This window comes from Brachyistius frenatus, unplaced genomic scaffold (genome assembly GCF_029030835.1).
Source record: "Brachyistius frenatus isolate BFR_SWC_R1_liver_20210118 unplaced genomic scaffold, ASM2903083v1 Contig_26, whole genome shotgun sequence".
Classification (NCBI taxonomy): Eukaryota; Metazoa; Chordata; class Actinopteri; family Embiotocidae; genus Brachyistius; species Brachyistius frenatus.
In genome coordinates, this window is record NW_027210625.1 from 1,338,481 (window position 1) to 1,365,328 (window position 26,848).

A 26,848-nucleotide genomic window follows, 5' to 3' on the forward strand; every position below is an offset into this window, starting at 1 on the left:
AGATGAAGGTATGGTTGGAGCGAGGTCACACATAGCGGTGCATAATTAAATGGGGATTTGTCGGCTGGCTTTTGTCTTTTGTACTTTTACATTTTTCTGCAGTATTAAAGCAGCTTTTTAAATTCCCATAAAACACAGGAGATTTCTGTAACTACTGAACCTTTAAAATGATTGGTTTTATTAATCACTCAAACCATCCGTTTCTTCCAAACAAATCAAATGCTTTACAAGTACTTTACAAACAATGGACAAAATGTAGGATGTTAAAATTGATCACAAGCTAATGTACAGCAAACAACCAATAGATCCACCCAAAAAGTTGATTTTAATAGGACCACAATAAAGGATGGATAGTTAAGATGATAAAAGATGAATAATAATAGATAATACTCAAGCAAAATAAATAACATTAATAATAAATTGGTGGTAATGCAGTAAAATGTTAATAAAAATGTGTTTTTTATGATCACATATCCTTCGAATTGTTTAATTTTGTGGGCATAATCACTATTAGAAATGTGGGCATCCCTATGTCCTATGAGGGATACGGATTTTGTCTGAAGTTTAAATCTATTGCCAAAAATGTTGGGTCTGTTACAATAATATCTTGCTGAGACTTCAGTGACTTGTTCAGCAGAACATTTTTACAGTGTACTTCAGACCTTCTCAGTTATTTCCATTGGGCGGCAGTGCATCTATCCTCAAACGTAAACTGCACCGCATTGCCTGTCTGTCTGCACTCTGTCCTTATGAGCACATTAAAGTATTCCCCCTTTTTTTAAAATTTTTTTTTTAATCTTATTTGTTGAAACAAGTGCGTGCTGATGATGATTATTCTCATGTGCCTTTGCTGGGACGGTGTCGCCAGTGCGCCATGTGGAGGAGGTTGAAGACTCCAGAGGAACGCAGGGTCTGACTGGAAGAGAGCAGTCAAGGCAGACAGAGGAAGAAAACCCCATCTTTTGATATGCTTTTCAAAATAAAAGCCGTCCAGGAAAATAGGTCTGTATTGAGCAGCCCTCAATACCAAAGAGTAAACAAGGAAGCAGTGAAAATACAAACCTGTCAGAAATAAACAGAAGCTTGTAGCCAAACACACCCATACTATATGCTGCAATTGTTATGTCGGATTTAATGAGGCTCAGTGTAAATACAAATACGTTATTATTTAGTGACGATGCGCCTTTAGCCTCATTTCATTTAATCCAAACCTTGTCATCTGCGTGTGCTTTTATTTTAATGGTAAATCTCCTCACATCCTATGCTGTTGTAGCCCATTCATGCGCACTTGACGCATCTCGCGTTGTCACCGCGGCGCACTGAGAGAGAGAGAGAGAGAGAGAGAGAGAGCATCTGATGTGTCTTTTTTTCTGTACATCACTTTGGAATTTTGCGCTCGTGTAGTCGTGCTTGAAGCTGCGCTCACCTGCCGCGGCTGTGTGGCTGTGAGCGGCTCAGCAACTGATTTAATAGGATAATCAGACTAATTGCCTCTTCTTATATTGTCCTTCATTGATTCCGTCGACCATTCCCCTGATCACTCATGATTTTCTTCGTTTTGCTCTCCCCTGCTGTTTGAAAGTGACTGGTTGCAGGTGTTTTTGCGCTCCGATTTGTGCCAGCGACGACTGGCAATATGTAATTTTGGGACAGACGTTGCGTTTTTGGAGAAGTGGACTATTTCATAGCTGGAATTCATTCTTCTTCTTCTTCTTTTTTTTTTTTTTTCTTTTTTTTTTTTTTTTTTTAAACAAACCCGTTTCTGCTTTCCTCTGTAGACCGGACCAGACTGATACACCGCGATGGTGTGGGGCGATCAGAACTGACAGCAGAGTGCACGCTATCATTTGGAAACTGCTTGTGGGTAAGTTACATTTATCATTTATTTACGTTGCCAAAGTTGGACCGTGCTGCCCTCTGTGGATATCTGTTAACCAGGTTCTCGGCACCCAAGATTAATGTTGGCACTGACTGACGTTCCATATACACAGATATACATCCCCCACTTATCGACGGGCTGCAACAGAACAAATGGATCCACGGTCCTCTAATATGCGGCACTTAAATGCGCATTTGGAGAACATGTTCTCCCCTCAGTTACGCATGAATCCCGGTCGCTCTTTTTGCTTTAGTTGCGGACGGAGCCTCAGTGGAACTGTTCACGGCTGCAGTACGGCAGTGGAAGTGGACTGCTCAAGTCTTCTGTTTTCTTTAGTGTGAACCTAAATCATCAGGCAGAACCATTAGTGGGCCAGTTAAGACGTACTGTACATTTTACGCATTCTTTTTTCTCATTTGCATATCGCTCCGGTGCGTCAGCAGTGTGCGTATGTGTGAATGTGTGTGCATGCGTGCGCGCGCGCGCGCGGGTTGGTGGATGCACACACATGCTCGCGCGCTCGTGCGTCAGAGGAGGAAGGCGAGAAGGACCCGGGCATAGTTATTTGAAATAATTTCTGCTGAGTGATTGCTTGGCGAGTCAGCTGTCTTGTGTGCTTCTCCTCCAGTATTTGCTGGTATTTCCTCTCCTCTCCCTTGCTTCCCTCCCCTGCTTGGATGGATGATGGCGTATGATTGTCCAGATGGATGTTGGAGCTCCACTCTGGCTCTGACCAGAGAGGGGTTTGCCAGTTTAGCATATTTGGGAATCAGGAAGTGATACTGATGTAAAGTCAGAGCAGACGCTGGCTTGAAATAAAATCTCCCTTCTCACTCTTGACCCACTCCAGATGAGTTACAGAAGTAGCCCTGCAAGTTGTGTGTCACCGTTTTATCAACAGCTGCTCCGGAGATGCGTCTTTTTGTAAATTCATTACAAACCCGAACCTGCGAAGGCCAAGGCCTGCTGCCAGTGTAATCCTTATGTTCGGTCAGCTCCTTTATCTGTGGTCTAATTTTGTCAACAGTAACATTTGCTCTTCTTTGTCCTGCTTGCTCTGAAGTCTCCTTGCACCATGCTCTGCTCAAAACCATTCATTTTCTTGTTGACGCTTCGGGTGATATGTGCACGGATTCTGGTGTTCTGTTCGTTAACATCTTTGTTCGTCTCCAGCATCTGGGGCTGAGCTCGGCCACAGGAGCAACCAGCACCACATGAATTAATAGGTAATTGGCAGCAGCCACTTAACGGAAGCCCTGCAGCTACATATTGAGCTGAGTCAAGTGCTCTCACGCAGAAATTGATTTAGACAGAGATTATGTCATCCAGCATTGGAACCGTTTTTATGTTGGTCAAGTTTACCCAGCAGAACTGAATCCCTCTTCTGCTTTAAGTGCAGGCTTAAAGGACATTGTTAAAGTACAATTAAAGATGTTGTTTCGTTGGGTTTGTGATCATTTGGGATCCTTCATCAGCGGTAAAAGTACGTTGACGGATCATTTGAATTCCAGGTGAATTACCACGATTGACTGTTAAAGCTGCACAGTTTTGAAATACTTGCATGCAGTGGATATTGTTTATTCAGTATAATAAATTACGTGTTATATGCGGTGTCAGCAACATGTTGATGTTTCATATAAAATCAAATGAACGTTTGGTGTCATTTTGATGAGGCAAACTCCCCAATCCTGCACTACAATGAGCTCAAATAAACCACGACAGGCATGTTGAGATTTGCCACTTGACCCCGTTTGTCTCACAATGTTCTCTCTGGTCGACAGACGGTTCTGGAAACATCAGGTGTGTTATTATTCCCTCCTGTCTTGATTGATACTTTTAATTTTCAAGGAGCTGCCACCAAGGCCTATTGGTCCCGGCTTTGCAATCAAGGGGCGGACAAGTCAAAGGCTTTCAAATGGAAGAGTTCATTAATGCGGTGGGAAATAAGGGTTGTCTCACGATAGAATATTGGCTCTGTGTGAGGAGTGATTGGAACAATTGACGAGGATTTGTGAGCAAGCATGTTGGAGGAAGCCGAGACGAGGCCACCTCCATCATAGCTATTAAATGACATTAATAAGACTCGAGGGGGGAGAAATGGAAATGCAGAGAGGTGATTGAGCTTGTGTGTTTATGTGTGAGACTGTGCACGTGTGGAAATATGACAAATGTTGGACTCCGGCTGAAGCGCCTTCCATATTCCTGCCTGGCACTGCTGTGCAGAGTTATTGACTGTTGTGAAATCCGAGCATTAGAAGCTGTGGACTACATGTATAACAGACGTGCTCTCAGTTAAATCTTTTGAAAATCCAATTCCCCTGAAGATGAGATTCCTCTTTCCCCATTCCTTGTTCCATTTTCCATCGCAATCACTGGGCCATCGATCTGATTCAAAGCTATTTATTTTAGTTGCAGCCATCATGTCATGAATTGACAAGTATGGTAGATCAGGTAGATAACGATATGGCTGGGCGTGTTGGCCTGCCCATTCAAAGAGGAATCGTGACTGCAGAACACAGAAGGAAATCTTTCTCTCAGGCAGCTACATGTGGTCTGTTTGGTTTGTGAACCCGCGGCGAGGCCTGAAGGAGTTGAGACTGTATAGAATATATAAGAGTTGTAAAATGACTTTAATTTCATGTAGCAGAGAATGTTTTGTTTCTTCTTTTCCATCATATAAATTATCTGGAGCCCTCTCTGATTTATCCCCGGACTCCTTGGGCTTCCCTTTCCTTGGGAAATTTTAAGGAATATAACAAATTTGTGGACATGCATGTACAAATTTGTTGTAATTTAAATCAAGTGTAGCACTTATCGATTAACAAAGCAGAGAGAAAGTGGATTCTGTAATTTGAGACAAGTATTACAGACAGATTTGTCTGTTTTAATATTTGTTTGGCAGATCGAATTTGAGATTAATTGATTAATTCACTGACAGAAATTGAATAAGGAACCATAAAAAGCCCAACAGTCCCTGCGTCAGCCTCTCTGCTGTGAGGATTTGTTCTGCAAATTGAGTTTGTTTGGATTTTGGATTGCCAGTGGGACAAAAAAAAAAAATACAACTGGAAATGTAATCTTGGGTTGTTAAAATTTGTAATGGGCTTTGACTTCCTGGGTGAATTAATTAGTAGACAAAATGATCTATACTTCATTCAAATGTCATTAATGACAGCCTTAGAATCTCCTGATTTTGGTGAACATGCTCCTGATTGGCGTTCTGACAATATACAGCACACTGCGAGATGGTCTGTTGTCAGATTTTGTTGCCGGTTAAGACTACTGTAGCCGTCCCTTCGGTATGTTTTAGACTTAGACTATTGCAGCCAAAGTTTATAATCTGAGTTGGGACAAATTAGTTGTGTATTTGTGAGAAGTCATGTTTGTTTGTTTTTTTTATATGCCAAAAACAGACATGTCTGTTTGGGTATTTTACCCATGGACACTTTCTAAACTGATTTTCCAGAAGAAATATAATGTTCATAGTTACTATTATCCATTGTGTTATTCAGAATTTGTTCCATGGATACACATTCAGACTTCTTCAAGTGGATTGCGCCTCTTCTAGAGCAAAGCGGTCCATATTTATAATTGTGTCACCATCGTGTAGGTTGAGGTCAGATCAAAGGGCTGAACAGAAGTAGCGGGGTTTGGTCTCTAGTGGTAAGAACATCAACCGTCAATTCCCTTTCAAAGAACTCTGCAAGCACGGTCGCATGCTGATGGGAGACGAGGCCGCATGGAAAAATAAATGGCCTTCAAAATCGCCCCCTCTCCCCCATTCGGTCTGTGGCAGTCGAGCCCTGGGTTCACTCTTTCCGGCTGCTATTCAGCAGAGAGGTGTCGTAAAGAACGTTCTTCCCTGCAAATCACTTTCACGGCTGCTCTTTTTTTTTTTCTTCTTTTTTTTTTGTGAGCTTGATCTGAATGCCTTCATGTATGGAGGGGAACTGAGCCGAGTGTCGGCCGCCGCCATTCTAGCTTTATTTACTCTCTGCATGTAATGGCATTCCTATTCTAACAGAGAAGTGCCTGATACCCTAATAAAACAATGGTAATGGCATCATTTCTAACTGTCTCTTTCCATCGCTCTTAAAATGAAGCATACGCACGCTATCTTGTGTTTGAATGTGTGCGTCTTAGCTGGGGATCAAAGCATAAAGTTGACCAGAATCAAATGCAATTTAGAAGCGTTTATTTTCCCATTTGTTACAGCAGAAAATAAAAGGATTCGGGTCAGCCACAGTGTAGCATGCCCCGAAGCTTAAATGTTGTGCTGGTCAATTGTAACAGCTAAAATGAAGAGGGAGGCGGTGAAATACTCTTGTTGCTCTCCCTCTGATGAAACGGCCATCTGAGGTGTGATCAGTTACCTCAACCTCGTATTTTTCTTTGCTCGAGGCAACTGACGTTTAAAAATAATGTTTTTTTTCTCCACGCTTTTTAATCAGCAGCAGAATGAGAAGCCCATTGCTATAAGCAAGAGGACAGAATTATTATTTTCATCCTTCCTTTGCAGCCCCACTGTCATTGTGCCATGTCTGGAGGTGATCCTCTGAGACCCATCCAGCCTGGAAAAGATGAAGTTGATGTCTTTTAGATAGCTTTTAGAGAGATGTGGATAGAGGATGGAAATTGCATGCCAGGGGAAACAAAATGAGCAATTTTTCCTCCCATTTCCCCTCCTCTCTTCATCGGATCTGTGCTTACTCATTCATGAAGGCTTTGTTGTGACATTCCATACGTTGGCGTGGAGATAAAGAATCGCACAAGATGCCAATTGGCAGAAAATAGAGACGCCAGACTGCATTATTTTGCAGGATAACTGCTTACCAGAAGAGACATGGCCGTCTAATGTTATCAAAACACCATCACAACTACCAATCTGTATTCCCACTTTGACCTGTGCTCTAAGTGGCTGGTGTTGAGATATTCAGAGAATTCAGCAGAGCCCTTTATATACCCATTTAGGATGGCGTGGTCTCAGCAACTGCTCCTCTGTATTCCCTAAAAGAGAAGGCTCATACTTTTATATACCGCATTTGCTTGAGTGGGAGACATGAGCACAGCTATTTGCATAGACTGCACCGTGTGAGTGCACACACGGGTACCCTCAGTAGGAATGCTGAGTGTTTGCGCCGAGTTCTCCCCCTCCGAGCCAGGCAGCAGCTTAAATAGAACAGCTACGTCAAGGGATTAATAGTGAGTGAAATCAAGGAGCGCTTCATTAGCAGTTCTTCATTTGTCATTTGTCATTAGCCACTTCACATGAGACCCGGGGCAACATAGTATTTACAGCTAATTTTGTACATCTATTTCAACCTGCCTGGAGCGCGAGATAGGCCGGGTGGACTTCATCAGAACAAATACAGGCAGATGATGTGAAATGATTCCATATTAGCTCCCACTTTAAGGCCCTGAAATAGTAACAAATCCCGTACATCACATGACAATCCAGCTATGAGTCTTTGCTAGATGTTACTAAATCAACGTAATGTGATATTACTTCTGTCAGCAGTGATACAACATGATGATAATTCATCATCCACGTGTCAGTGATCTCAATTTACTCCTCATGATAAACTACTGAGTGTTTGTTTGCTGACATGGTCAAATGTTAGGACCTGCAGCATATGTGTGAGTGTGTTGCTATGATTATAAGTAAGAAGGTGAAATTCAATCCAGAGTTTTGAAGTCACACGCATCACATGGCTGACACGACATAGTGCTTTGTAACATGAGACGGGTCTGGTCAGTTGCAGCTAATACACACATAGTTTGCGCCTTTGTGTCATATTTTTTTCTACCTTTATTTTGATCTTTTATATGTTAGTATGTCTTCACTATTTATTATTTTACATTACTGCATGCATATTTATTTACGTATGTATATTGACCATTTCGTGCTTGAAATGGTATCCTCAGTTTTGCAGATTGCAATACAAGAAGTCTGCTTTTCACTTGACAAATATACCCTCAAAGCCTGCATTGTATTTTGGCTGAAGATGAGCCAAGTGAAGTTTCATTGTTGGATGACCCTGCATTTTCTTTGGCTTCAGTAAGAGCCGATGCCAGGAAGCTATAGTCAGCTAATTTTCAAGTCATTTCCTATGATTGTCTCCATTTTCCAGCACTCATTACTACATTGAGGTTTGAAATGTAAGAACAATAACCATTAAAAGGTACTGTACAGACAGTTTAACCCACTTACGTTACACCCATGGCCGAGCCACGGCATCATCTATGTATTTAAACATAACAGTTTCGGTAATAATCCAATCCGCAGTTTGGCTAATGATGGTCATAATTTTATGCAGCTAAAACACCCTTTGTGTTGCAGCTGTGGGAGGGGAGAGGGGGGTTTACCGGTCTGCCTTTTTCCCAGCCAGTGCACCGCTCTGTTCCACCCACCCCGGACCAGACCCACAGAGACCGGCTCTCAACAGGGTCCTTGATTTATGGGCCACTTTACCAGAATGGGCCTGGGGACGCAGCACTTCTCGTCCTCCGATATTGAATCTCGGCTGCCGAGCATGGAGATGTGGGTCGTCTGTTATTGTGTGAAAGCTTATTTGCATTGCGCCGCTCAGCTCTCAGTGGTCGCTACAGCATGTCTGCTCGCCTGAGCTCTTACGTTTATTTTTGCTTGCGGGGCTGTTAAGTTCAGACATGTAACAGACATTTTCAGAGAAAAGATGCACTTAAGACAAATAGTTTCCACATTGGCTGTGTGTGTGTGTGTGTGTGTGTGTGTGTGTGTGTGTGTGTGTGTGTGTGTGTGTGTGTGTGTGTGACTGTGTGTACATGTGATTTTGCTGTATGCAGTGTATTTAAACAAATATTTGCTGAGTGCACCTGTCCTGTGGGGAGTGGGCATTGCTTTATTTACCCATGAAACAGATTGCCTTGTAGCGTATAGTCTATTTCAATCAATTCATTTGAAAGGCGCAGGCCTCACATCTGCACATCCATTATTATCCTTTGCACTGTGTATTCATCAATAATGAACGCTGAAGTACTTCCAAGCAATATCAACCACCGCTACAAACACAGTCAGATCAATTGACTGTACAATTTCAAGCACATTGTTTGTTAGAAGAAAGACTGATAATTTGTTCAAAGGCTTTGTTTGTTTTCTTGCTGCCGGCTGGAATGTGCATTTGCTGTGCTTTTCGCTCAAGCTGATTCTTCCAAGTAACTGATTTGATTTTTGGATTTTTTTTTTTTTTTAAATCAGCGAGATAAATGTTTCGCAGCCTTAATGATTCCAGTTGCTGTAGGGTAGGCGCTTATTAACTTGTGTTAATAATCTGACAATCCTCTTTCATTCCCCCTTAAATCAGCCCACGGTTCTGCTGCTCTGACAAGATGGCACATTCGGCTCAAGTGATTTGGCAAACTGCAAAAATCTGCCAGGGCATTATTTCTCATTTTTGTAGGTTTTTAATTTCTGCAGTTTTATGGTTCAAGAACATTTAAGTTAACCATTTTATTGATTGCGATTAATATTTCTCTTTAATCTGTCGCTCGGTCATACGAGGATGTCGACTGCATTTAAAGATGCACCCAATTAAATCTCTTCCTGCTGTTATACTGTAAAATATGCGGTGTTTTTTTTTTTTTTTTTTTTTTACACTTTCTTAAAGTCAGAGCTCCTTGAAGAACTCAGACTTTGATGCTCTCCAATGAATAGCATTAGCATACTGTAGAGTTAGCTGGAGACTCATCGGTTCAGCAGCAGATCAGTCTCAGTGTCACAGATTTAAATTTAGGTGCTGAGTAAAAAATGTGTGTTCGACGTTGTGTGTGAGAGAGATAAAGAGAGAAGCAGCTTCAGCCTCTGAATATCTAATTGCTGCCATTGGAAGTTTCCACCTAAGCTTGAGGAGTTTTTCATTTTTGTTTAGCATTTTCTCTTTCTACACCTGCACCTACTGCTGCTATAGATAGACGCAGCTAATGTTAGACTTGAGATAACCCTGCACCACAAGGTTTTACAAGTGTCAGTCAGTGCTATTGCGAGCTTCCTCTTAAGGTGGATCGCATTTCAAACCTTGAACACTGACCGTGTTTGAGATTTGGATTGACATCAAGATGAAACCAAGGGGGGGGAAGAAAGATGTGCACTTGAGTTTTACTTGCAGCCGAATTCTACGACACAAGTCAAATGAAGCAAGAGATTCCTCATTGTGTGCCACATGGACCAAGAAGAGTTTGTCTACATTTCTACGCTCACAGAGACGTGCCAGTCGGGCCTACACGTACCAGGACGCATTGCACGGGAGCTTCTGACACAAAACCCTTGGGCTCCTTTGTAGCACCCATCCATCAAAAAAAAACAACCCAAAAAACAGGAGGCCTCAAGACAATATTGTTTGTGTAGATCAAAAGAGATGGAATGCCATGTTCACTGCGGGTAACGCCGTCAGTTGCAGTGCAAGTGACGAGATCCTCCGGAGCACGTCCTCTGGTGACCTTTACCAGTTAAACTGGAGTTCCTGCAGCCACCAACTACACCCCTGTACAAGTCAAATGACAACACCGACGCCGAAGGAGTGACGGGTTTTTGCAGACGCTTCCCGAGACGTGCGAAGAATTTTTTTTAATTGACCACATTTACCGTCGACACCATCGGACATCCGCAGAAAAAGTGGCACATTTTATTTTTCAGCGTGTGAATCATCACTGCTGTGCTGCTATAAATCCATATTCAAAGTTCATTTGAAAGTTGTAGACCGTTTGAAGAGCAGTTTTACTGCCCGTAGCATCTGTGAGAGAACCAACGACTCTCTGACAGCCCTATAATTGTCTCTGTTTTGACAAACTTACACTGGCAAATTTGCTGTGTAGACGCTATAAATTGGCATGATGTTTTAAATCACATCAACACAATTTATAGAGACAACTCAGTAACTCTCTGATGTTAATTACTGCGATGCAAATTGGGGATATTTTGAATATAAATCTACAGTTACCCAAATATTCCCCAGTTATTAGCTTCTCTTTGTGCTGCTTGGCACAATCACATGATACTGCCTCATGGTAGCCTTCTCCTCACCCTCTCCTCCCTTTTTTTTTTTTTTTTACTCTCATTCATCTTGCCTTCCCTTTCACCTCGTCCTCTTAGAAACTCCAGCAGGCTCTCCCTCGGTCCTCTTAGCCCTGGCCTGGAATATCCAAAGAGAGAGCTCCGTTCATTTAATGTCATCCTTATTTCCCTGACAGCCAGGCGGGATAAAGAATCTAGTTAGCAGGCAGCTCAGGGAATGGGACTAAGAATCGGACGTGACCGCAAAGACACTTTGTATATGTGTGCATGCATGTGTGCGTGTGTGTGTGCGCGTGTCCATAGAATTCATTGCAAGTGGTTTTCTCCACCTGACTGGTGGCCTGCAGCTCCCGAGACCAAAAATATAAAGTATAAATTATACGGTGCATCTGCCGTGTACAGAGAGCGGTTTCTGTCGCTTCACGTGGCCTTGGAACTATTGAGGCCAAATGAAGAGCTAACGGCTAATAATAGAGTTGAATTCTGCAGACTAGACGTTTATTTGGTCATTTGTTGAGTTGAGTTGTACATCTTTCCTGATTCAGAGGAGCAGAGGGCTTTGGAACAACATGTTAATAATCTCATGGGGAGATAAAAAAAAAAAATTAAAAAAAAGGCATTAAATATATGTTACCTTGACTAACTGACTGTTAAAGGAACATAGAACATGTGGGGGAGGAATGTCAGCATCTGACAGACATTCTTTTGGTTGCTCGTCCACCTCTTGGGTGCTGTGCATGTGTCAACCCATTCTCCCTCCCACGGCTTTAAATGCTGTCGTTCGTTCAGACCTGCCAGCTTGTATGCGCTGGATGAATTGGGACTGCGTGACCTCAACACCCTGATGGAGATAAAGCCAGCTGTGGCGGTGTATTGTGGCTGGATGGTTAAGAGATCCACATTTTGAAGCACATAGCCAGTAAATGTGTTACTAGGCAGCTACTTAGATATGCTGTTGTAAAAAATACTTTATCCCTAGTACATAGAGACAAATTAGCAGATTATGAAAATACAAGTTGCTACACGTGGTATATCTGGTTGTTCCTTATTCATCTGTTGATTGTGCTCTTGATGTGTCATGTTGTTTGCTCTCGCTGTTCCCAGGGAACAAATAGACTGTGCACTTTATGTTGTTTTTTTTTTTTTTTTTTTAAAGACAAATGTTTAGAGACGTTCATTGCGTTCGAGAAATCAACCTTTTCTTTCTGTTTTCCTGCAGGCATGTCAAGAACATGGAGGCTGGTGGTTGCAGGGTTATTAGATAATCTGAAATGGAATAATTCAGCGAAGAGAGCACAGACTTGTGTGGGTGTGTGTGCGTCAGCCAAAGGTGTAAGGGCTTGAAAAGTGTTTCTCACAAATAGAAATGTTAATAACTAAGCAAACGGAGTACATATACATTTTCCGACTGGAGGTAGGTGGAAGGGGGCGATGTGGGAGGTGGAGCGGGAGGGGGTGAGGGGGTGAGGGGGAGGGGTAGTGGCGTTTAATAGCGGAGACACATTCTGCCACCTTGAGTGTTTCACTTCATGTAATTAAGTATTTTTTATTGCGTTATGCGAGTCCAATCACATGACCCATAATGCTGCTCATATTTAGGAGTTAGGAATTTGTATGATACATAGAATATACCAAATACATCAAATAAACAGGCTAATATGTTCAGATTTGTCCATCTTACATAGATACCAAGGACATCGCCTGTAGGTATTTTCATGAAATGCTTTCACAATTTTGACACCCGTGGCAGATTGGCTGCGCCAGTGTTTGCATGTAGGATCAGGAAGCTCAACGGAAGACCAAAAAGAAGCAAACTGTCCCAAGTTTTACACCTCAATTCAATCCAAATTTGGCAGCCGCACGTCTGAAATGTTTTCCCGAACAATCGGTAGAGTTTGTACCAAAAAAACGGATGTCTGCGATCGCCTCCTTGCTGTCAGTTCTCGTCGGTTGTCTGGGTGACATCCTACAAAGATATGAACAGTCATCCAGAAACATCAGATATGGCAGCGGTTCAGAATTGAGCGCGAAGGGCCTTCGGTGTGAACAGCCCGAGAAAATGCGTGACAGGGCAAAAGAGACTTGAAATGAGGGATCCGTATAAATCATCATCTCAATATCCATCTGGCAAGCTGTAGTAAAGCGGTAAAGCCTCGGTCGTAGATTGCTGAAATTGTTTGCGTGGCGGGTGCGAGAGGGAGACGCATTCCTCGAGGCTAACTCTGAACCCCGAGAGTGTTGAGAGAGTGCCCCATTTCTCTTGCCGAACCCTCCTCGAAAGTAATTGAATTTTGGATGAATCCGCCGAGGAGGAAACACTGTCAGGGAGGGGAGAAAGTGGATGCTTGAGGAAAAAACAATCAAAGAATCAGAGGCAGGTGACAGCACCTTTTGGATGAGCTTGTCTTTAAAGAATGGTGCACGATGAGATGCTTGACAGGATAAGCTTTCACAGTGGGATTTTTAAGGGAGCACCTTTTTTTTTCCGTCCAAGATGTCATTTTTTTTTCTTGGACACCTACTCTCCATTCATTCCTTAAAGGGGGATAACTCCTCTTGCTTTTTTTTCTTGCTTTTTTTTTTCTGCTCTATTGTGTTTCTGATCATATCTCTGACAGTTAGACAGCCGCACTGAATATTTCACTACTCACTTGCTAATAACCATGTGCCAAAAAGTAAGACGATAGCGACAATAATACATCAGCACCCTTTCCATGATTACCGATAACAAGTTGAGGGTTTGACCTTGATAAGCCCTTGAGGGGCTGTCGTCAGACAGGTGGCCGCACTCTGAAGACACACTCCATCAGCATCAGAGGCAGAAAAGTTAATACAGCCAAATTTTTTGTAGGATTTGTGGGAAACATTCCAGAAATCTACCTAATGGAACACAATGAAGCCATGACAGTGTATTCAAACAAGACTGGTCGATAGAACAGACACTTTACCCGTCTTTACGTGTCAGTTTACTCAAGCCGTAGGTCAAATCAGTTGTGAAATTGTATAGTGTTGGAACTGCAGCAGCAAAGGGGAACATACATCAACCGCGTTATCGTGACGATAGGGGAAAAGGCGATAGAATCTTTAGGGTTAAGGACCTGTCTTGTTCAAAAAGAAGGCTCTTTATAGTTGAGCTGGTACGACGGCAGCAGATCGAGGCAGAAAGCAGCCCTCCCGGGCACAAAGCTAAAGCATCAATCAGCCTCTCGAAAAGGAACCGAAAGTCAAAGAAGAACCACATGAACATGCGGTTGGGCAATCATGGATTACAAAAGTATGCCTGCACCGATACACGAGAGGCCCGGCTGCGACATGAGCTCAACACCTTCTTAAGCATGCTTTGATCTCAGTAATGACAGGGGGAAAGACATCACTTACGGTGAACGTAGTGCTCGCCATATACGACGGACATTTAGTTGAAGTCTTAACCAGCATATTACACACATCACTCTCGCAAGAAAGCTTCTCACCTGTATAAAACAGTCTGTAGCTTCTGCCTCGATGATTAGCCACCTATAGTACTCACCACCCTCGCTACGAAGAGCCCACACGACCAGCTTGTCAAGGATCTCCAACTAGACTGCATTTGGTGCAACAAGATCCACAGGGGATGGCACCTCCGCTCAGCCCTCACACCTTAAAAACAACAGCACCTATGTCCGAGTGTTGTTTGACAAGCTCACAGAGGTACTACCTTCAGTAATTGATTCAGGACATCCCCATCGCACGCTGCTTGGTTTGACAAACACAGCTCCACAAAATAACTCCAAAACAACTGTGTGCTTTCAGGTTCAATCCAAACTATCCTGCCACCACACACACACGACGCCCAGCAGAACGTCATCATTGTTGCATCCCTGTCCGACACTGGGAACACGAGCTCGCACATGCAGAGCCTGGCGAACAGCGGAGGACATCATCTGGTCCAGGAGGAGTCTGTTCACCCCGCTGCTCGTCTGGCAGGAGATACAGGGCTTGGGAACGCTGCGGGCGGCCTCCTCCCTCAGGCTGCGAGAAACCTCAGCACCACTTAAAGTTTACCACCAATCATGTCACCTTCCTGGCTCCACGTACGACACTAAATATTATCGAACTGACTGAATATTTTATTTATTTATATCCACTCCGCTTTGCACTTTGTGCTGACATGCAGCACTGCAGAGTGTGATCGGTGCAGCCGACACAAGACGACCCACGGTGCGTCCTCGTCAATGTAGTCGGTATCCACAATTTTGTTTTAATTACAGGGCATCACAAGAGCGCGTCTTTGATGCGTGGCAGTCCGGGATATCACTGCGAGGTGGAGGGGTGCCGAGCAGAACTGGTGATTCAGTCATTTCCTCTGTGCTCCAACCAAAGAGAGACCACAGGTTTTGTGCTAATGTTGCAGACTTGCACCCAACATGGAAAGCTAATTAAAAAGATAAGATTTTTGCGTCGTGGAATGTAGCTGAACCGACGTGGCATTGGTTGCAGCGAGCAAGGGGCTGGTGACAATAGGCCTTTGACGAGGAGAACACGGCAATGTCGCCTTCTTTGGCTGCTGGCCAGTTTCACATGCCTCCGAGTGTCTTAAGGATTATTGTGGCCTTTCAGGGTTTCCCCCTCAAAGGCTTTCTGATGCAGCATTGTGGAATTTATGAGAAGCATCTTTGTCGCGACTGAAATGCCAATGGCGGCGTCGTTGTAGCCTCCACGGGCATCTTGTCCAGCTGAAGCAGAGATGGTACTTCTGCCTGTACACAGGAGATGAATTAGTATCCCAACAAAAGGATGAATTATACGTCACATGGACAGACTTAACGAGCAAGTGTTTCTCTGAGGAGTCTGAATGACCACTTCACTTTAATGAACTTCAGGCCCGTGTTTGACTGCAATGAGCTTTTTTGCCATATTTGCGTCTCCTTTTATGATTTGCTGGAAGGTGTAAATAATTATCGAATCAAGCAACGTTCATTCCAAGGGTGACAAAGATAGTATCGAGTCAAAAATGTGATTTAAAGATTTCCATTTTCCACAATGTCCTTATTTGAAGAATTGACATGTTGATACACGTTGATTAAAACTCTTCAACTATTCAGATTTCCTTAAAGCTGTGAATGCAATGACCGAGACATATTCTGAGAGGGAGATTGTTAACAATTAAACTTGTTTGTGCTCTCTTCTGTACAAACAAGGACATATTGTTGTACCTCAGTTAATGATGGCATTTCTGCACTGCAGTTTCTTAATCTACCAAAATCTGATAGTTATGCTGGTCTTTAATATTGCAGTAAGATATCCCAAAATGCAAACACTTCCAGTGACATTTGATTGGGTTTTTGTTCATCATTCTGGCACACTCATAGACAGTGATAGCTTTAGAATTACCACGTATTCCTATTACCATCACCATTGTCATCACTACAGGCCACAGTTTTTGTAGCGCTCATCATATCGAGCCAGATTCTCTTTATCCACCTCTCACACAGCTTTCCCAAACAATTATGTTAACCCTGATCTTAGTGGGCACCTGATTCTGTCATGTTGGTTGGGAGAGGAGTGGGATTAGCGCTGTAGGTAGCTGACAAAGCAGCAAAGCCACGTTAGCCTTGATAGAGATGAGTCTTAACATTTGTATCAACAGCCTCGCCCTGATTATACAGTAAGTCCTTGAAGAGATTGAATATGAATAACGCAGAGGCAAACAAACAAACAAAATTTGCACATCGAGGGGTGAGATTTTTCTCCAGATGACCTTAAGGCGTGTCGAAGCTCTGTATTTATTGGCTCAGGGCTTGAAATTTTCTATATATGAGCTTTGATCAAGCATCTCTTACCAAAATCATTATCTCTTGGTTTTGTTTTGATGTTTTGGATGGTTTTGCTGTCTTCACAGCTTGCCTCGGTATGAAATTATAACTCAAGCTTTTGTTTGTTCACAGGACTGGTAAAAAAAAAATGAAAGCTCCCATCCCTCTTCTGATCCTGCTTCATGCTGTTGTGGTCCATTGCCTGAAAGTGGTGTCGAAGAGAGGCTCGGGTAAGTCTCATCTCCTTCTACTTTCTTTTTTAATAAAAAAAAAAAAAAAATAGAGGAAAATTACTAAAAACTACTTTACTCAGGCAGAGCTACAAGAGCTACATTAATTGGCAAAGGCATTTGATTCCCTGGAACCTACTGAGATTTCAATAAGGCTCTTTTTTTTTTTTTAATCTTAAAGCACAAATCATGTTTAACTCAACAGCACAGGGATCACACGGTTTTGTGCTCTTGTACTGGGAGACTCCAGATAGTCGTGATGAAAAACTGTCTATTAAATAGCATCGTTTTTAAATTGTATTCAGTTATTCAAATAGAGGTTCAGACAATGATAGAAGAATCGAGTTTCAAGGCATAATTTTGTTAGAATTTGTTATAGGAGCTAAAGACAGAGGGTTGTTCACTCTGGTTTGCTCCACTAATTACATACCGAGAGTTTGTTTTGTGACATCATTTCCATGTAACAACCTCGGACCATCAGTTCAGTGTTTGAAGTTGGCCTTCTTTTCGGCTCAAACCTCCAGTTTTACAGATATTTCATCAGTATTTCTGTGCTATTTAAAACCATTAACTGTAGGTGCGATGGACACTGCTTGAGAAGTTATGTATTGTAGTACCGCTGACAGAAGGTGAGCCAATGATCTTGTTTCAGTGACTGAAAGAGTGTGTGAGTGAGTTACTTCTTAGATCCACGAAGCACGTTGTGTCTAAGGATGTAGCTGTGGACTTTGTACTATCATCCATATGTTAACATGATTGTTGCATGGCTCAAGAACAATGACTTTATAATGGAGGACACTTGCAATTTAGTGGAACATCTGCTTTGGCGTACATAAGGGAAGTCTTTTGCCAGTCCATTTTCTTTTCTTATACTGTCTTAGCGGCTGGTTGCGGCTGGGTTTTTACCCATGCATATTAGACACAGGTGCAGAAATGGCCCAAGGCTCATCAAAGGGTTTTCTGCTTTTCCAGCAGAAGTCCCTACGGGCTATCTCTTTGGATGCTTCACGAGCCATTGCCTAGGGCAAGGATTTGAATCGTGTCCACTGATAAATGAACACCCCATTCGAGCCAGACCCCCGTCCTTTGTTCCTTCTATTTTAGATTGCACGGCTTTATTAGAAGTCATGCTGGTTGCAAGTTAGAGCACCATTGTTAAAAAAAAAAAAAAAAGGGATCCTGGGCATTGAAAGCCATTTTGAAATTGCATTGCTTTCATTTTTATGGAACAGAAAGAAGCAGCGGGGGCGAGAAGGTGAGTATCCCAGTTCGATACAGTTGCAGGTATATTTTCAGAAAAATATCCTTCAGAGTTTAGGGAGACAAATCTTGTGCAGTTTGTTGGGCCACATGTGTATTGCAGATTGTATAAAATAAGGCTTATAGTCTGGTTTAAAACCCAAAACTTCAATTGCGGTATGGATTTTTTTTTTTTTTTTCTTCCGATAGAAAGCCTGGCACTCATTTCGTGTGATATCCACTGCGACGAACCTGTTACGTATTGTTAAAATCCTGCAGACAATTTAAGTTTTGGTTTGGCTTATGTGATGCAGGTGTGAAGGTTTTACTTGTCATGTTTCTATTTTCCATTTTGCAGCCAAATACTTTGACACTAATTCCATTTAAATCCGAATACTCAAAAGGAAACTGAGGAAAAACAACAAACACGGAGCTCAACTTTAAAATGATCAAACAAATCATTAATTGAATCTGTCATAAGGTAAACTGAGCTGCGGTAGTGTTTTTTTTCTAATTGCACCCGCAATTGCAACGACATCCACTGTAGACTATCAAATCTCTAAGTGTCAGCCCATTAAAGGAAATGAAACGACTTGATTGACTTCCACAGGGACAATGAATCCACTATCTCACTGGCGTTCCCTTTTCGCTGGCTCACACAAACACTTGCATACAGATTCGGTGCCCCGCTATTATCTGTAGATTATTAAATTCAAAACACTCGTCTTTGAGTAATGCTTTGTCTGCATTTGTACCCGGTGTGGAACAGTGCAAAAACATACAACGCATATCTGCCACACTAATCCTCAGCATGCACACGTAGGGGAGAACGTATCCATTTGTCCTCTGCTGTGGTTCCTCTTTGTTAGAATGCTGATGCGGCCTGAATGGTTGGGCGAACAGAATAATTATGTATATTTTTGCTTGATACAGCACATCAAGTTAGATGTTGAAGTACAAATCTGCTCTCGGGTGCATTTACACTGCTGTATATATCGGTCAGCGATGTTCTAACCATGACGTACCGGTTCTATTTCATTCTGTGACGCGAAGCATCTTGTAGCTGCACTGCATTCTGGTGTGTTGAGGCTCTTGTCCGTGTAGAAACTGGTGTTGCTGATCCGCTTCTGACCTTTCACTGCAAAACGACGAGTGTAGAAATAACGACCTTGCTCTTTCGTTAGACTGACACTCACTCGAATCGGACTTGTTTTTGGACAACACTGAAGCAGCACTGTGTGATTCTGTGATGTGTCTTGCTTCACTGGTTGCAGCAGGGATTTGAATTCCCAGTGAAATCGGCGCTCGTTGTTTGTGGTCGGCGTGCACATCGCAGTTTAACAGATCTGTGATGGCAGAGGGTGCAAAGATTAGAGAAGTGGACTCGTCACTTTCCCAGAGGGGGAAATCTGAGTGGGAAATGTGAGCAAGTGACACAGCCGCTGTCAAATTGGCCTTCGGCGAGGCACTCAACAATTTATTTTGTCTCTCTGCAGAGCAACACTACAAGACTGCGGTTCTGCAGTGAGGCTTCCTGGAAAAGGAGCACCTGATGATTTCACATTGAAATTAGTATTGACGAATGAAATAGGAGGGTCACGGGTTACTTACCGCCTCCGTTTAACCATAACTCTTCCTTCAGCACTCAAGTTGCCGACGGTAACCGCTGACATTTAAAGGTGGGAAAAATATGTTAAGAGGTTACCATGAGCCACCGTTTGGCAAATATTCAGTATGCAGAGCAAAATTATGAAAATTAAGAAGTCAGTCTGCTGAATTTGTGCAATCAAAAGGGAATTGTGTCTTTTAGATTTGAGCAATCCATGTAAAATAAAACGACTGTGCTCCTGTCTTAAACACAATAGGCTCCCTTGTTGACTCCTTGTGTAGCACTATACAATAGATGCTTGGAAGAGCTGCGCGATAAGTCCTTAAAATAGCTCGTTCGGTTGGTTGGCAGTGAGCTGAATGGAGGAGAATCGTCTTTCCGTGCACCGCACGGCTGCATTTTATTTGATATGAAACAGAAACTCCAGAGATCACGTAAGGTCTCACTTTAGGCTCTCTGAAGTAATAACTATGCATTATTCTTTTCCTCACCTCTGAACACGGATTAGAATCAGAGCGAGAAGGAGCTTCAGAGGTTACCGAGAATAACTTCTGACAGCCGTGAATACAGAATAGCATAAAACAGCACGCATCCGCTTTACAAAAACAACTAAACAAGCTGATTTTTTTTCCTAAATACTGAAGCAGGTATCTGCATTTCATGAACATCATCACTTACATGCGTAACAGCGTGACCTCTGCCCTGTCCATTTATCTTTGGTATTGTGTTTTACTCCATGCAGCTACCTGTTCTTCCCGAACATCAGGAGTTTCTGTCCTCCTCAGGGATTCACTGCACTGCATCTTACTCAGAGGCAGTTTTACAGCATGTCTGCTAACAACGTACCCGCTGTTTTGAGGACTGGACTTTCTGTTGTTTACATGGGAGTCTAAGCTTGAACTATTTTAACCATTGTTTGATTTGTAAGAAAAACATTGTGCTGTTTGCTCCACACATAGAAGCTCCAGCTTGATGAAAATAGTGTGTAGCTGCAGGTTGAGGCGCTCAAAGCTCAAGTGCACTATCGATGCACACCCGGAACCACTTTAACAGGACCAGGTCGACACCTAGTACACGGTCGGACCGGGTAAAGAAACACTAGAGGCCTTTTCATTTGAAACGAGGGCTTTTCTTTTCATTAGGCCGGGAGGAGCAGCAGCAGCAGCAGTAATGCAGTCACTGCACCACACTGTAAAGTGGTGAGGAGGGAGCTGAGCAGCATGACAAAGCTCTCTATTTATTGGTCGGTCTCCATCCCTACCCTCACCTGCCGGTCATAAACTCTGGGTAATAGCCGAAAGAATACGTTTGTGGAGTGGCTTGAGATCTCCCAAGTTGTGGAACGTTTCTGTGCTTATGTTACTGCCACCGAGATGAGCTTTTAATTTGAAATAGAATGGGCAAAAATGGGCTGTCAGGCTCTCGGCTTATTTCTGATGAGACGAACCTTGGACAGCGTGACTGTCAGCCACCTTTCACAACAATCTTCCAAAACAACGTGCTTTTCCATCCACTGATTGGTTGCCTTGGCATTTAATGTTCCCTCCCTGCAGTGCAAGGTAACATTTCTACTCTATATTCGCTTAAAGTGGCCCCTTAACAAAACTGTTAACACGTGTTCCCTCGGCGAACACCGGTGACAGCTGTAGATTCACAATGATATTCCTTGACATTGATTGAGACAAATTTAGCCTCTCTCCTCCCCTCTGCTGTACAGTCATTAGTCCCCATTTTTTCGCCAGACATTGATGAGTCCCCTGACAAATGATGCTTACCTTTCCACAGTCTCCCAGTAATTCCAGCGATATATTACCCATAACACCTACTCACGGTGGATGCATCACTCTGTTTCTCATGCATATGTAAAGAGCCGGTGTCCGACACGTGTTCGCATTTGGAAATGGAATACACGATCCTCTTCTCCGCTTCTACTTTTTTTTATTTTTTTTTTTTTATTAAGCATGGTCGCAGGTCCCGGCTTGTCACTCTGATGAAGAGGAGCTGTAAATAAAATACACCACCGCAACAACGCCTTGGTTCCCATTAGAGAGAGCAGCAGCTCATCATCTGTCTCTCCCCTCGTATTTATCCTCAACAGTATGTCCACGGCAGATATTTTTCCCCTCTCTTTGCCCACTTTCTTTTTTTTTTTTTTTTCCGTTCCCGCTCTTGCAGTAGGAAGGATCAAGGACATCCTGACAGTCAATTACATTTACAGTCTTCTCACCCATTGCACCACGCAACTCAGGGAGGACGTCAACATTAATACATCAGTTAAAGGATAGATTCTTCCCCCCACATTAATGGGGCTACTCACAATTTGACCAATAATAAGGCCGCTCTTAATTGGACGAGACAGTGATTCCTAACAGGGGACGTCAGCGCTCGGCGCAAATTTAATTATAGCCAGCAACTTGACTTTGTAATTGATATTAAAGGACGTTATATATGACAGGAAATTGTCAGCATGAACAGTAGAAGCAGAAGTGACTCTTGCCACCGTTTCCATTGTGTCCATTGTGAGTTTTTTTTTTTTACACACGTAATTGCGTAATTCTTGCAGAAGTAGTAACTCTATTAATGTTCCTTAGGATACTTGAGGTTTTTAATGACAGTCACAGTTTTGGATCTGAAGAACGGGCGTTCAATTTCAAGATATTTCGAAGATAAAGCCAGGGAACCTCGGAAGTTCAAGCTCTCTCCCTGCGTCTCTCCCCGTTTTAGCACGCACGCATGCATACCTGCGGTTCATCTTCCCTCCGTCAATACCACATACCTGTCAGAAACGCTGAATGATTGCCTCCACTGCGCCGCCCGTTCACAGGAGGGGAGATTGATCACACACATGGTATCAGGAATGAAATGGCTTGCCACATGCAGTTGTTTCCCTCCCGCTGCCCAGAAAGGGAGGGAGGGAGAGAGGGAGAAGCCACTCAACAAGTGACAGATATAGGCCTCTTGACAACCGGGGTTACTATGGATATGTGTTCCGGCTTGGAGACACATGCCACAGCCCTCGGTGTGAGATGGATGGCGATCAATCACCTGATTTATGAGCGCAGCGGTCTCTCTGCGGCCTGTTTCCTGACCTGTAATAATGTTGCAACACCACAGCAATTGAGAAAAATGCCAGGAAAGGGTGCAGAGGGCTGCAGCTTGGCAAAGATGTGGTTCGTGGCTGTAGGTTGAGGTGCTTATAGCTTAAGTGCACCCTTGTGGATCACAGATGTATCCGGCTACAGCTGTTTATTTGATGCATTTGGGCGGTGGTAGCCCTCGGTAAGATTGGATTTGGGTTTACTGAAATCCAGATTTAGGAAAGGCTGGAAGTGTAGGTAGAGCTAATAGTGGCAGACACCTGTCAATCAAGCAGATACACCCCCCCCCCGAACACACTTCTCTTTTCGCCTCAGCACATGCGTAACAAAACAAATATCTTGAAAATCACATGAAATAGAGAGAAATTGCATTTTATCTAATGTGTCTACAAATATGACGTGTTCACTACAACCGTGTCGGGTTGAAAATACTTTGTAGACTTTAGATTTAGATTTAAACTTGAAATTTAACGATTCCAATTTTCAAATAATTTCAGATTTTCTTCCCACCTTTATATGTTGTGCTTTCCTGTCTGTCCCGGAACCTCAACGGTCTGCGGGCATCCAACATTAAATACAATATATTGCATGATCTTTACTTTAATATTTCTCTCTGGAAGATAATAACGTTTCATTTCAGGCTCCCTTAGCAAATTATGCAGCTCACTTTAACCAGCTGGGGCGTTTGGTACCAATTTGAGAGATTATATGTGTGGATGATAATGAGCTTTCGTCCAAAAGAGGATTTAAACATGGAGAAGGCTGGCCACTGCTTAATTTAAGAAAATCTGGCTCTCAGGTTTCAGAGAGAAGGGTTACGGGGAAATAAAACTCCCCAAAGGAAAACAGTGGAAATGGAAATTAAATAATACATAACGTTTGTAATCAGGTTAGGGCAATTTGGACATAAACAGCAATGGCCCCGGAAATTATTTTAATATTCTTTGACTGCTTGGCTCTCACAAGGCTTGAGCCACAGGGGGAAATGAAGCTGTAGTCTCATAGTACTATGCAAATCGCCTGAAGGTGGGAATGGGACTGTACCCAAAAATATCACACGTTTAACCTGGGGCTGCTCTGTGTGATTAATCCATGTGGGTGCTCCCCCTCACTGTGTCGCTCTCTGGCTGTCTGGAAGTTTTAGCACCATTTTTTTTTTTACGCGTTTGTGTTCATAGGTTGTATCTCCTTCTCTGTCACGACTGAGGTGGCAGTTTGCTCTTTTTAGTCCCCCCCCAAAAAAAAAAAAAATCAAAAAGGTCTTTCAACTCGGCGGTTCTGCCGTCCCTTCAGATCTCTCCGCCATTTCTCTCCATCACCACGCTTGTCTGTTTCTCTTCTCTTGTGCATAGAAAATGAGGCTTATTGCTGCTGTTGATTGGTGACTTTCTCTGGGAGGCCAGACGGGATCACTGGGGAGTCACAGAATAATTAAAGCCTAAACACTGAAGCCTAATCCAATAACCGTCATTAGATTTGAACTGGTTTGGCTTACCAAAAGTCTGACCTGTTTTATTCAAGTAGTGAAGCCTCTCTGCAGTAGCATCTGAGATTTATCTTTGTAGATCTAATTTGAAAATACTACCTCCTAATATGTGGACCAGAGACCAAATGCTATGCTTTGCCTGTAAATTGCAGACCTGCAGTATCTGTTTGAGTGGAGTGAGATTGGACTGAATGATAGCTCACATCCCTACTTGATGAAAGGTCTCACTCGAACAGCGACAGCATATCTTCCTCCGGTTAAAAAAAAAAAAAAAAAAAAAAAAAAAAGCCAAACATTGAAGTTTTTTTTTTTTTTTTTTTTTCCCCATCTCGATTTCTATCTCTCTCTCTTTTTCTTTTCTTTTTTTTTATTCCAGAGTTGCAACTCTTGGAGTACATTGGTTTTCTATTGATTGTCGCGCTAACTTTGTTTTCTGCTGATGCAACTTAGTTAAGTTTGATTTTTGAGGGGAGTTCATTGATTTACATGGCAACACTGTTTCTTGTCATTTGCCCAACTTTATTAGCCCTTAGACCTGCTGGATTTCCTTCTTAAATAGTGGACAATACAAACAGTTTTCCAGTAAATAAATATATATATATATATATCTATATATATACAACTATATCACACTTAGATGTATTTTTTTCCCCTGTTTTATGAAGAGCACACGTGACTTTTTGAGCCATCTGCGTACACCAGAATGCAGTGTATATCCACGGACTTATAGCTTTACTCGGGGATCATTTATCTTGATTGATAGCTTGGGGCAAAAAAAAAAAAAAAAAACCTTTTCAGATTATGTTTACCACATGATTGTCACTGCCACACACACAGACACCACAGTGCAGTGTTGCCATAACAACCTATATATCAGTCGCAGGAGGTGTCGGTCCATGTGCAGAAACAATAGGGAAAGTGTGTTTGTATTTGAAAGGGATGAAAGATAAGTAAATCAATTGAAAGAAGATTTATAGCTTTCCCTCAGCATTTATGTGTACACTGAGCAGGACTGTGGATTATAGACAACTGTTCAATACCGTAATGAGTATGTTTTCCGCAGACAGAGTTAGAGAATGGAATTACCATCGATGCTTTTATTATGAAATTAAATTGCTTGTGCCACCGCGTGCCATTTTTCCTTGCTGTGAATATCACAAGAGTGTTGACAAGATGGACCCTCATGAAAATGAAAAGAGCACAGGGTCACGTGATCATATGTCATTACCCAGTTAGTGCTACAACACAGATGTAACATACATTGTACGGGTCAAATCAGGACAAGCTAAATAGATCATATCCACCTGGTTGACCTTGTAGGCCAATTATTTGCTTGTTAGGACTGGACATTGAAAAAATTCCCCAGCTGGGAAGTTTGTGGCCTTTCGCTGCCTTCAGTGTCGCCATTGTGAAAGAAACTGCATGAATTGCGATTTTTAATTAGGCCCTTACACCGGCACAATGAGGCTGTGCTCGTTTGAGAGGTAAAGTTTTTGTGAATGCAGGAAGTGTCCCAACAACATGGCATTTGATGAGGCTGTCAAGCTCCCTCGCATCAGCCAGGCACTCAGCGTGTGGCCTTTCTCAATGCTTCTTTATTGGAAAGTTTGAACACATCCTCTCTCAGTGTGTTGATTCCCTGTTCACAGTTTCCCCATCACTCAGTGACAGCTAAGAACAAAAAACACTACTCTCTTGTTCTCTTTGTACATTTTCTTTAGTTTCGTTTTTCTTTCGTTTTTCTTTCTTTTTTAGTCAAACTAGGATTGGTCAAAGCACAATCAACCTATTTCTGCAACAAGCAGAGGCACAGTGAATCCTTACAGGTCGCAAGGGACTCCTGCCAAGTTTGAGGATTTTTTGTTTCCCCCCTTTTTTTTCTTTCTCCTTTTGGAACGGAGAAAGGATGTAAGCTCACTCACTGAGGAGTATGCCTTTGTTGGTTGCAGGAGACTGACGCACTGCAGGAGTTTTGGAAACAAACCAGGCTGACTCTATTCTCCAGGCCCCGGCTGATTTTCTCACCACTGTTCTTTATTCGGAAGATACAAGCAGGTCCCATTCAAATCCCGCTGCTTAGCATTTTTATTATAATTAGCAGGGAATTACCTGGTATTCCGCCCATAGGAAAGTATGTCATTTAATCCAAAGCAAAAAAAAAAAAGCACCTATTGTTTGGGCTACTTTAATTAAGACGCACCCAATTTGCTTTTAAAAAATCCACTCTGTTCAAAATTCTGCTGAACTGTTCCCTGTAAGCGTGCCTTGTAATTTCATTTGGCTCGATTTACAGTGAAGTTCCGTCACATATTTCCCTGTCGTGTTTATTGCTCGCGTTTGATGTGGCGCAAAGTTGAAATATTTAAGGCCTTTTATTTACGCTCCTCCGGGGACCAAAAAAATGGTCGAAGATGACAGTAGATTTCCCCGCAGTGCAACGATCAATAAATTCTACATATTAATTAA

The 26,848-nt window shown here is 42.6% G+C and overlaps 1 protein-coding gene across 3 annotated transcripts in view; it reads left to right on the forward strand.

The window, feature by feature from the left end:
* The first annotated feature begins 1,373 nt into the window (after positions 1-1,373).
* The window catches only part of LOC138620753 (interleukin-1 receptor accessory protein-like 1), a 229,325-nt gene continuing 203,850 nt past the window's right edge, over positions 1,374-26,848 (forward strand). For all 3 annotated transcript variants that reach the window (XM_069698220.1, XM_069698219.1, XM_069698221.1), the window contains exons 1-2: positions 1,374-1,864; positions 16,853-16,950. In XM_069698220.1, the coding sequence (XP_069554321.1) occupies positions 16,869-16,950 (82 nt within the window). In that variant the 5' untranslated portion in view covers positions 1,374-1,864; positions 16,853-16,868. The remainder of the gene's footprint in view (positions 1,865-16,852; positions 16,951-26,848) is intronic.